Below are 13,266 nucleotides of genomic sequence, written 5' to 3'. Positions count from 1 at the left end.
CGCTGCCAAACGTTAGCCTATTTTCCTTCAGTGGTATCAGAGTCTGCGTTAAATCCGTTATTTCATATATGAAAATTAAAAGGTTTTTCAATCAGATTGAATAAATATTTATAGTTAGGTTAATTAACGAAACTGTTTTGATTGATTAACTCTAAAGATAAATAAGTTTTAATTAATTGTTAATTAAAATAGATTATGCATATATATTCCTAATTATTTTGGTTGATAATCATTGTGACAAAATCTATTAGTTTTATAGTTAGATTGATAAAAGTTAGTTTTATTAATTCTAAAGATAAAACAGAAAATCTTTGAAAGGTTTTCCTATTTTCTGAAAATCGTTTTAAAACCGTTTTAATACTGATATATATATATATATATATATATATATATATATATTTAAAAAAAACAGAACAGTAGTCCGGGTTGCGCCGCGAGGTAGCAACCCGAACTACTGTTCACGGTTGCTGCCTCGTGGCAGCAACCGTTTTGCGATTGGACGTCGCTGCCGTAAGGCAGCCGCGGCCAGCCGCGGCGCTGCTGCCAAACGGCAGAAGAGTGTTTAGGTCTCGGGCCCTTTGCGGGCCCGACACGAGTAAAAGCCTATTTGTTTTAAAACCGTTTTAAAATAAAATAGTTTTAAATATATTTATATATATATGTTTCAGAAATTAATAGTTTTCTGTTTTGATTATCGAATGAAAATTTATTTAAAAGTTTGTTTTTACCTATTTGTAAATCAAAAGTATTAAATGAATTAAAATCAAAATAACCGGTATATGCATAAATAAGGTTTTGTATAGTTGTATTAATCTAATATGTAATTGATACATTTAATTAGATTTAATATAGAAGATACGAAACTGATAGAATTAAAATTGGATGAAAGTTAATTTGATAAGTTAATGCGATTAACCTAAATATTACATAAATATTTTATGTAATCAACCAATTAAATTTATTTAATTGAGTCTATGTATGTTTGGAGTTATGGACATATTTGGACCCTCTATTTAGTCTTTTGGTATTTTTGAAATAGGGCATGCGAGTCCTGCCTATCTACTATCTATTGTAATTTCTCCTCTCATCTAATTCCCTTCAAGTTAATTGAAGTTTTCTTTAGTAGTATAGAAATTAATATGTAATTTCAAGGCGCCATGGAGAAGACGGAGGACCTAAAGAGAAATATGTAATAGTTAGTATTTTCCTAGGTTTGGCCTTTTATTCCGTTTCTGGCTCGACGGAATAATTTAGATAATATGTCCATAACGCCAATGTATGAGTCTGATGTATGCTAAAGCAAATCAAGACTAGGTTAGATTATGAGATTTAAAATAAAAATCCCTCACTAATTAAAAGTTAAGTAAATAAGCAAGTTATTAAAATCGGTTGCCCCTCCCTAATATTATAATTCAGCCGGCAGTACTGGGGGCATTTGGGTTGTTGAGTAAACTCAAGCTCGGGGGTCTTATGGTAACACCTGAATTATCGAAAAATCGTTTTTCATGAATATGGGGTAATACTTAAATTAGATTATGGTAATTGGATGGGTAAACTCATGTTATCATAAACTAATGGGCAATATGGTTGGGATTAATATGAATAACATATTGGTTAGTAATGTGGTTAGTAACCCAATAACCTAGGAATCACATTGAAGATGTGATTGATTACATGAATCTACCTAACAAATGAGACTAGCTTGTTGAGTAAACTCAAAGTGAAATCTCAGGAGTTAGGATCCTAGCTCACTAAAGGATTTGTGAAATTCTTCGAATTAATATGGAGGGCTATTAATTTGGCAAAACAGTGGGAGCAATTTAAAATGAATTAAAAGACCTATAATTTTAGATTGATGTAGTTTAAGGCAAATGAATAACATACGTTTACTCTTTCTCACTCTCAGGTTAAATTAAAACACTCCTAAAATCATGACTAAAACCAATCTGCAAAATATACTTACCGATAACAAGTTGAACGGTTCAAACTTCACCGACTGGTATCACAACCTCAAAATCGTTTTGAAGTTCGATAAGATAGGGTATGTACTTGATACATCGATACCCCCTACCCTGGCTTGTGATGCTCCCATCGAAGAGATCAATGCTTACCTAAAGCATAAGGCTGATGATGATCACGCGGGATGCATCATACTTGCATCAATGACACCGGAATTGAAAAGGCAACATGAGGAAATGGATGCCTATTCCATGGTCGCGCACCTGAAAGAGTTGTTTGGGAATCAAACTCGGTGCGAACGCTACGAGATAACAAAGCAGTTATATAGATGCAAGAAGCAGGAGGGCACATCTGTAATGACACATTGTGTCAAGATGATTGGCCTTATTACCAAGTTTTCTAGTATTGGTGATGCGATGGATCATGAACTAAGTGTAGACTTACTTCTTCAATCCATCCCCGAGAGTTATTCACAGTTCATCATGAACTACCAGGTGAATGGCTTGCAAACCTCTCTTGAAGAGCTTGCAAATATGCTCGAGACAGTCGAGCCTAATATGAAAGAAAACGAGGGAATACCGGCCCTTGCTATTGAAGGATCAAAGAAGAGGAAAGGGAACTCTCCCAATCCTAACTATCCTAAGAAGGGCAAGGGGGCCATGCTCACCGAAACAAAGGGGAAGGAAGTGAAGAAGCCCAAAGGAGAGTGCCACTTTTGTGGTGAAGACGGGCATTGGAAAAGAAACTGTTTGGTGTACCTAGCTACCCTCAAGAAGGGAAAAGTCGGGACTTCAACATCTGGTATGTTTTATATTGAAATAAATACAATTTCACTATCTAAATCTTGGGTATTAGATACCGGATGTGGATCTTATATTTGTATGAACATTCAGGGACTCAGACGGACTAAGGAATTGAAGAAAGGAAGCATAAACTTGCGAGTGGGAAATGGAGCAAGAGTTGCCGCCCTCGCTGTTGGAGATTATGTTTTGAGTTTGCCCTCTGGGCTTGTAATAGAATTAGGGAACTGTTTGTATGTTCCAGAAATGTCCAGAAACATTATTTCTATTAGCCGTCTTGTTGACGACGGTTTTTCATATTTCAATAAAAGACAAACATTGCGAGTTTTATAGAGATGGGATTTTCTATTTTTCAGGAATATCACAAAATGGGATTTATGTGCTAGATGACAAAATTTCTGTATTCGCGATTGATACCAAAATACATAAGCTAGATAATTCGATTTACTTGTGGCATTGTCGTTTAGGCCATATAAACAAAAGACGCATGCTTAAGCTACATCAAGATGGGCTTATAGATTCAATTGATTCTGAATCATTGGAAACATGCGAAGCATGTTTAAAAGGTAAAATGATAAAGACACCCTTTAGCAATAAAGGTGAGCGTGTATCAGACACTCTAGGATTAATACATTCAGATGTATGCGGTCCTATGTTAGTCCAAGCAAGAGGAGGATTCAGATACTTCATAAGCTTCATAGACGACCATACCAGATATAGTTATATTTACCAGATGCGGTCCTATGTTAGTCCAAGAAGACTGATTGGTCTTTCACAGGCTACATACATTGAAAATGTGCTAAAGTGGTTTAGCATGCTTGAATCGAAACGAGGTAACTTACCCATGGTACATAGAGTAAAGTTAAGCAATCATCAATGTCCTAAAATCGAAGATGATAAGAAACACATGGCTGTAATCCTGTACGCCAGCGCAATCGGTTCGATTATGTATGCTATGCTTTGCACTAGACCTGACGTAGCGTTCGCGTTAAGTATAACGAGTCGTTATCAAGGTAATCTAGGAGACGAGCATTGGAATGCCGTCAAGAACATTCTTAAGTACTTGAGAAGGACTAAAGACATGTTTCTAGTGTACGGAGAAGGGGATCTGAAAATAGAAGGATTTTCAGATGTCAGTCATCTCACAGATGAGAACGATTTTAGATCCCAATCAGGATACCTGTTTATCTTGAATAAGGGCGCGGTCAGTTGGAAGAGTTCCAAGCAGGGAAGCGTAGCTTTCTCTAAGACCGAGTCAGAGTACATCGCTGCTGCGGAAGCAGCAAAGGAAGCGGTTTGGATTAAGAAGTTCATTACAGAACTTAGTGTGGTGCTTGACATTGTAAATCCCATTACTCTATACTATGATAACAATGGAGCCATTGCACAAGAAAAGGAACCACTATCTCATAATGCATCCAAGCATTACCTGAAGCGATACCACATTGTAAGAGAGATTGTGGCAAGAGGAGATGTGAGAATAGAAAGAGTACCTACTGAGGATAACGTTGTAGATCCGTTAACAAAGCCCTTAGCCCATAAAGTACATGATCGTCATCTAAGTTCGACTGGGATAAGTTGTAGAAACAATTGGCTTTAGTCCAAGTGGGAGTATGTTGGGGTTTAGTGTCCTATAGACAATTGTTCTAGGATATAAACTTAATATAAATGAAGTGTTCTTTATATCATTTGTTTTAATAAGATATGGTTTCATAACTATATAAAGGCAACCTCTTTTAAGAACTAAATAAGTCTAATAAAAGGAAATCCCTAAGTTTGTTTAAAGTGATTATAAAGTGTTCATACAAGCATGAAGTGAGATAAAACTTTATAATAAGCTAATAAACTTAAAATCTCTCCAAGTCAAGTAATATGTTTAGAAATAGGATTGACATATCACTGCTGAGACTTGCATGTAACAATGTCTTCTGTCGAGATAGAGAGCTGATCTCACAAGCTTCAGATATGCAGATATCTGGATAGTTACATGGATCCAATGAAAGGGAGTTCATTAGGATTGGGGACCCGACTTGAGATAACAGGATTGGTAGATTTATCCTTGTCATATGTTCATCTCATTGGTGTTAATAGGTATAAGTAATCCTTAGACTCAAAGGAATGTTAATTAGTGATTCTGGATTATGGAATGTGATGCTTTGATCCTGTTGTAACATGATCCATAACAGAGATGACTCTGGGGTGTGAATGGCAGACATTGGGTATCACAAGAAGTAATTGCATGATAGTTATACATTGGATTGAGCATTTGTCACTCCCGATAAATGGGAGATACGTCCAAGGATCGCTTGTGGAAGACTTGACTCTAAATCCTTGCAAGGTGATAGCTTAAGACTTGAAATGCAGATTTCACTTAACCTATCTAATTGGAGTTAACTCGGCCTGTACAAGTAAAACAAACGTCTCGCTATATGTGACTTGACATTATCCATAGTCATAAGATTCAGTTCAAGGATGTAGTTGATAAAGGATCGAATTATACTGTAACTAATACGGAAAGGTCAACGGCAGAATCAACATGTCTTCTTATAGCTCTGGGGGAATGTTTCGGATTTGCTAATCACATTTCGCGTACTCATTCCGTTATGCAAAGATTAAATATAATTCTGTGAAAATTAATTAATAGTTGCATACGGCTAGAAGCAATAAGAACCTAATGGGTCACACATAAGACTTAGAGCCCAAAAGAGAAACAAATGTTAATTAATTGATGGAAGCCCTAGTCTACCGAAGAGAGAGAATTTCGACCCCCTTGTTGAGGACGAGATCATTCACCGCTTCCTTCCGATTCGATCGATTTTCATCTCTTTCTCTTATTCCTTGATCTTGTGTTGATTAATTAGAGGCAATCTATTCTTGATTGCTTATACACGGTTGAGTTCTAACTTGATTTTGATTTGTGTTTTTGTCTTGTGCTCGGGAACTCAGAGTAAGAGTTGTGGGCACATCGATTGCAACGGTAGATAGAACTTCGAAAGGTATTTCCTTCTGTCCCTCTTTATATGAAATAACGATTAACGGATCTTGGGTTAATGGAAAAAGGTTAAAATTTTTATATTTCCGCTACCAAACGTTAACCTATTTTCCTTCACCCTCTGCATCCCAGTACACCGCCTTCTTGCGGGATGTTATGTATTCAACCACCTTCAGAAAAATTTAATAGTGTTAGGCAGAAAAAAGGAAGATTTGGCTTCACGAAATGAGGATTTGCGAAGTATGTGAATATAAATGTGCAAGAAAGATGATGATTTAACTTCACGAAACGATGATTTCGCGAAGTGTGCAAGAAGAAATGTGACGCTTTGACTTCGCGAAACGATGATTACGCTAAGTTTGCGATGGAAAAATCATGAACTTTTCTCATCGCATACTTCACGTAATCCGTTTTCGCGGAGTAAAATCATCACATTTCAGGCTCTTTCTCCTCGCAGACCTTCGTGAAAACGGAATACGCTAAGTGAATTTTTTGAAAAAACGCAGAGAAAATAGTAGATACTTACATTTTTCGCGCCTTCCACCATTAAAATCGACAATAACCATATGATAAATTGGGAAAAACGATGAAAATAATGTAGAATAATGATTGCTTCGAACTGCACAAGAAGAAAGAAACCAAGAGACGAGCAGAAACATGAAGATGAAGAACCATAGCGTCGTTTTCTAGCAATAGGAAGATGAAGAATCAAGAGATGAAGAGAGGAAGAAGAGAAAGGCATGGTGATGTAGAGAAATGGTGCAGATTTCACGAAATATAAAGGAAGGGAGAAAGATCAAAGGTCTGGGGAAGACCAACCGTTCGCGTAACCAGGAATGGGAAGGGGGAAAATGAAAGGGTAAGGGTATTTTGGGAAAGTCACATAAACATAGTCTAAATATGTAGTAGGTTGAGTAAATGGGTTAAATATATAAATGGATCTCCCATTTGACCCAATTTTGTAATTTTTCCATCAGTATAATTATCATTTACCTTGATTGTCTTTATCGGACTAGATCCATCCACCACCATCGGGGAACTATCGCCATCACCTCTTATACATGCATCATTGCATTACTAGAAAATGTGTAATTGCTGGCGAAATTTTATGACAGAAAGGATTCCATTAGTAAAATTTGATGGAATTTCGTCAGTATATCTTCCATCAATAAGGTTGACAATCTAGCAAGCACTTCTACTCCGATGTTTCCATCCAGTCTAAACAATCATTCCAACAAAGGATTAGTGGAGATCAAGATGATTAATATTGAGATCTTCAGCAGGCACAGTTGCTCCACCATTCTCCTCATCTTCTAACGAAAGAGCATCATGCATCGATTCAAGATTACTTGATGATGTCATAAATGGACAAAAAAGAACATTTACGCAAGAATTAAAAGAAAAGAAGAAACTTGTCAGAGGATAAGGCAAAATAAACTGTTCAGAGGATAAGATAACTACAAAGCTTTTATCATTTGAATATCACCAGATAGAATCCATGAATGGAGATCACTTGAAAGGACAAGTCTCTCTACTTAATTAGGGACAATCTAATGTGGAAGACAAACAACTTAACATACCGCTAACATTCCAAAATCGAAAGTGATACTGGTAGAGATTTAGAAATTCCAACACGGTGTACTAAAATAGTGTATTGAAGTACATGGCAGTTGAACAACCTCTTAGGTAGACTTTGTATATATGGAGAGCTTATTGGCAGTTATTGTTGTCCTCTTCTTTTCTTTTTTGTATCTATGTGTCAAGAAGATACATATATATATATATGTATATATATACTTGAAATTGTTTAAATGCATATAAATTATATCTAGAAGATGTTTAAGATTCTACTAAAGTTGTTGTTTAAAATTGTTTAAAACTGATATGGTTGAATGATGAGATTGTATTTGAATTAATTTGAATTAATTTATTTGTATAGTTGTACACGGTTAGCTAAAGTCTTTGGCTTCATATATATCTCTTTCTATCTGGTTGTGTCAATTCACGTGTTACTCAATACAAGATATCATGGACTCATTTGATTTTCATATTATTAGAGTCTTCTTAAAGTTTAAACATCATTTCCTTTCTTCTTTCATCATTTCACAATGCCAGAAAACCAATTCCACAGCAAACAAAAACAAAAGCTCAGCAACTTTGATTCTGAAACTCATCCTTTCTTATATCTCAATTCTCAGCAAATGATCATCATTTTTCTGCTCCATTTTCACCAAATATTTTGCATCAACTCCATTAAACTCGAAGTTTTCAATTTTTTGGTCTAGAAATATGCAATTGGTTCATTTTCTAAAAGGTTGCCGCTTGTACCGGCATATTCATGGAAGCATTGTTGCACCATCGAAACATCTTCCAAATCATTGTGTTTATCCGACTTACATGGTTTGGGAATAACAAGATCAATAAGTATTATCTTAGGTTTTATACTCTATTTCTGAAAATTTATTGCCCCAAAGTAAGGGGACTGTTATGGCTAAAGACACATGTGACAAACTAGTACCAACCTACTTTGTTGGCTCCATACCTCAGATTCACAATCTGAAATCGTAATTACAGATACTGAAATGTGAGAATGAAAATATCACAACATATATTCAAATGGATAAACTCTTGTATGATCAATTGGTGTTTGCGAAGCCTGATTACTAAAGATTGTTGGTCCCTAATAAGCGGAATAGTTCTAAGGGGGGTGAATAGAACTATTGAGTAATTTTACGCCTTTAAAACTTTTTACTCAAGTTAGTATAGCATAGAGGGTAATTTCAGTATCATGGGAAATTTCAATCTACTGAGCTATTCAGCAATTCAGTCTACTGAGATTGCTTCAGGTTCTGATAATTCGCAACTCAGAGGATGACTCTTTATTAGAGGTTCTGAAGAACGTAAAGCAAGTGACATGTAAAATATGAATAGTGTTAAGAATATTCAGAGTGTTAATATGTGAGATAAAGTTCGGAGCATGAATAATTCAGTAAAGTAAAAAGCAATAGCATGGAAAGAAATACTTATCAAATTTATACTGGTTCGGCCTCTTTTCTACGTCCAGTCCTCAAGATACCTTCTCTTAAGCTTTAATACACTAATGATCTCTTTCAGAGGTAGAGAACAAAACCTTTTACAAAAAAGCCTAAGTTTGAATGAAGTACCTTCCTTCACTCAACACTCACACTAATTCACACTTTGCTACTTATAATCAGAGTAAAAAACAGCTACCAAATACAATATAAATCGTATATGTCTTTGTGCGCTTGAAAAACCTTGTTTGAATTTGTCTTTGAGCTTTCTTTATATATGCAGAAATTAAAACTAGCTGTTTGAATCCAGAAGATGTTCTTTGAGAAGAACCATCCTCTATTCTTCTCTGGAATTCTAGTTTGTATGATTATTTGCCAATTTGGGAAACTAGACACTTTTGACTCAGATGTAATAATTTGGCATATAATTTCCACATAAAGAATTTGATTTTACCTAGAATATGAAGGCTTAGGAGTGAAATGATAAATGCATTGAGTGATCTTTACTCACTGGTCAAACTGTGTAACAAAAAGGTAAAGGCACTCAGTAGGCGGTGTGATAAGATCGAAGAGGTCAAACTCAGTGACCTTCGACATCTCCTCTAGGACAATACCAGGCAAGATGAGAATCTCAAAATCATGCACAGGTTTGTCACTGAGGTCCAATCAGATTATAAGAAACTAAAAGAGGACATCACATCTATTCAGAACCAACTCAGGGTTCCGAATAAGAGAAATTCCCATCAGAACGCTCAGTACCAAGGTACCGATCAGCGGAGATGGAATCCCCAACAAAATGTCCAGTGTGACTTTTGTGGGAAGAAAGGCCATACTACAAAAGTGTGTCGCCACCGAATGAATTACAATGTATTACCTGTTGAGCCTAACAAAAAAGGACCCAAAAAGATTTGGGTACCTAAAAGTAACTAGTTATATTGCAGGTAGGCCTGAGGTGTGCTGAGAAGTCAAAACTGTGGTACATTGACAGCGCATGCTCAAGGCATATGACGGGTGATGGAACTCAGTTCATCACACTTGTGCATAAACGTGGAGGAAACATGAGTTTTGGAGACAACAAAAAAGGTAAAATAGTTGGGTCAGGAGCCGTTGGTGGTAACCATACTATTGAGTCAATCTCCCTAGTCAGAGGACTTGAGTATAACCTATTGAGCGTAGCTCAACTTTGTGACAGCGGTAGGAAAGTTATATTTGATGCCTCTGGATGTCAAATACTCGAGAGCAAGACCAATGAGTTAATTTTAACTGCCCCTCGTGTCGATAATGTCTTTATGTTGAATCTAGAAAAGAAGTTTTCAAAAGATATATTCTTAGTGTTAAAGAAAGAAAATTCCTGGCTATGGCACAGGAGACTTGGTCATGTAAGCATGGACCTCCTGACCAAATTAGCAAGAAAGCAATTAGTTGAGGGACTGCCCAAACTTAAGTTTGAAAAGGATCAATTATGCAATGCTTGTCAGTATGGAAAACAAACTAGAAAATCTTTGCAAAGCAAAAACATTGTCTCAACCAAACGTCCATCAGAGTTACTACACTTGGATCTCTTCGGACCAGTCCAGCCACTGAGCTTGGGTGGTAGAAGATTTTCCTTAGTTATTGTAGATGACTTTTCTCGGTATACTTGGTTCATCTTGCTCAGTAGCAAGGATGAAACATTTGAGATGTTTTCAACACTGTGTAGAAAAATTGAAATGATAAAGACCTAAAGATCACTCATATCCGAAGTGATAATGGTGGAGAATTCAAGAACCAACAGTTTGATGAATTCTGTGAAGCCAACGACATTGACTATAATTTCTCTGCTCCTAGGACTCCTCAATAGAATGGGGTAGTTGAAAGGAAGAACAGAACTCTAGTTGAAATGGCCCGGACAATGCTGAGTGAGAATATGCTTCCGAAGTACTTTTGGAGAGAAGCTATTAACACAACATGCTATATACTCAATATGGCTCTAGTCAGACCTATACTGAGGAAAACCCCATATGAACTTTGGAAAGGACAAAAACCTAACATAAGTTATTTTTATGCATTTGGTTGTAAATGCTTCATTTTGAATACTAAAGACAATCTTGCAAAATTTGATTCAAATGCTGATGAAGCCATCTTTTTAGGCTACTCAATAAACAGCAAAGCATATAAACTTTTAAATGCACTAAGAATAGTTAGAGATGAAATTCAACTAGATTTAAATTTCAAGAAAAAACAAAGTACTATAGAGTTATATTTTGCTAAATTAATTTATAGAGATAATAAAACAATATATTTATAACAAGAATTTTCACATGCACCTTAATGAGCATGTAGAATCTCCACCTCAAAATTCTAATAAGTCTGGATCTAACGGTGAATGAGCAAATTCTATATATTTATTAAGGTGCATGTGATCAAAACTGTATATTTATAAAGGGTTGTTTTAAAAAATTATTATTTTATTAATTTTTTTTAATAAATATTATTTTTTTAATTTATTAAAATTGATAACTGATCCAAATCGAAATAAAAAAATTACTCCCTCCGTTTCATATTACATGTCATTTTAGACAGTTATATAGAAATTAAGGATATTGTAAAAAAAACACTATTGCCCTTTATTTATTGATTCCAATATTGATTTATTCTATAATAAGCTCATTATTCTAATCAATATTCGTAAACCCGCGTTTTATAGCAGAAAAAAAGATGACTTAACGTGTACTGATTATATAAAATGACATGTAATATGAAATAAAAAAGAATCCCCAAAAAGATATGTAATATGAAACGGAGGTAGTATTATTTAAAAAAAATTATTAATTTAGGAAGGTTTAACTATAGAAAAACAAATACAATATCGAAATGTATTTCGAAGAAATGATTCGTTAGTACTATTACTATATTCACTATATAAGTATACATTTAATATTTTTCTTGAAAGCTTGAAATGTGCGTTTGCTCCCTACATCTTATTGGTCCATTTCAATTCAGACGGATTGCCACATCATCAATCCAGTGACCGTCTATCAAAGTAATCTAACGGTTCTGATTCCATCATTCAACAAAACCAAGTTTCCTTCGAACTTTCTCCTTCACCAAGCTCCGTCTATATCTCCTCCCTGTCCAACTCATTTCTTATCTCATTCTCATACATATCCTATTTCCTACTCTTTCTTTCTTCATTGTCTGTTTGTTTCCCGAGAAAAGTGAAAAGAAATTCACAATCCTCTTTTCATCATCTTAACACTTTGAGCCATGGATACCGGAGGAAAGTTGAAGAAAGGAGCCGGAGGAAGAAAAGGAGGTGGTCCAAAGAAGAAGCCGGTCTCCAGGTCCGTTAAAGCCGGTCTTCAGTTTCCAGTAGGTCGGATCGGTCGATTCTTGAAGAAAGGCCGGTATGCTCGGCGTGTAGGAAGCGGTGCTCCCGTTTACATGGCCGCTGTGCTTGAGTATCTTGCCGCTGAGGTATGAATCTGTACTTGCCATTCTTTTATGTGTAGAGACGTTCTGAGCTGTGAATATTCCTTATCTGCTAATTGTTTGTGTAGATGAGTGATCTCTTCTAAAATTAGGTATGAAGCTGATAATTAGGGTTTTTATTTGGTCTGTGAGAACTCAGATTGAATCTTACCTTATTCCTGAGCTGAAATTACATGCTAATCATCATCCTGTAGCTAAAGAATTTTGATTTCTAGGTATTGTGTGTATTATGCTGTCTGGAACTCGAATCTGCCTCAATTAATTTTGCTCGTGTGAAAGTTCGAATCTGGGCCATAATTTTTGAAATCTTTGAATATGAATAGGTGTTGGAGCTGGCTGGTAATGCAGCAAGAGATAACAAGAAAAATAGGATTATACCAAGGCATGTGCTGTTGGCCGTGAGGAACGATGAAGAACTAGGAAAGCTGTTAGCAGGTGTGACCATAGCTCACGGTGGAGTTATACCAAACATTAACCCAATACTTTTGCCGAAGAAATCTGAGAAGGCAGCGGCTACCAAGGAGCCCAAATCACCATCCAAGGCCGCTAAATCTCCTAAGAAGGCTTAGATCTTTCATCTGTCTCCTTTGTTGTATCTAAATTGTTTTTTTTTTTTAAATCTTTTAATGTATTTGGCTTGTAGGAAGAAGTGATGTGCCTTTTGGTATCTAGAACCATCTGTGCTCTTTCTTAACTCTTATGTAGAAGATCTTTCTCTATGTCTCATTAAGTAAATTAAATGTCACTTGCAACTGTTCTTTGTCCAAACTAAACCAGATCTTACCCTTTTTCGTACTCAATTTCGTAATCCTAAAATCAGATCGTGATCCTGAACTTGAAGAGAAGTAACAGATGCAATCTCACTGCCTTCTGATCTCATCAGGTTTTGCAATGATTGCATCATTTGTTTTAATAATTCTGTTATGCTAAATGATTTTGTAGATCGAATTGTATTGTAATTTGATAGTTCATTCTTACTGCTTTCCGCTCTAACAAATTTTGGAGCTTATCT

At 35.7% G+C, this 13,266-nt stretch overlaps 1 protein-coding gene across 1 annotated transcript; it reads left to right on the top strand.

Annotated features, from left to right (window-relative positions):
* Positions 1–11,900: 11,900 nt before the first annotated feature.
* On the top strand, positions 11,901–13,027 carry LOC136206655 (histone H2A). The gene is made up of 2 exons (XM_065997801.1): positions 11,901–12,239; positions 12,578–13,027. The coding sequence occupies exons 1-2, from the start codon at positions 12,030–12,032 to the stop codon at positions 12,821–12,823; spliced, it is 456 nt and encodes a 151-aa protein (XP_065853873.1). The 5' UTR covers positions 11,901–12,029; the 3' UTR covers positions 12,824–13,027.
* The last annotated feature ends 239 nt before the right edge of the window (positions 13,028–13,266 follow it).

This window comes from Euphorbia lathyris, chromosome 9 (assembly GCF_963576675.1).
Source record: "Euphorbia lathyris chromosome 9, ddEupLath1.1, whole genome shotgun sequence".
Classification (NCBI taxonomy): Eukaryota; Viridiplantae; Streptophyta; class Magnoliopsida; order Malpighiales; family Euphorbiaceae; genus Euphorbia; species Euphorbia lathyris.
The sequence above is the reverse complement of the archived record's forward strand: the minus strand, read 5'-3'. Positions and strand labels throughout refer to the sequence as shown.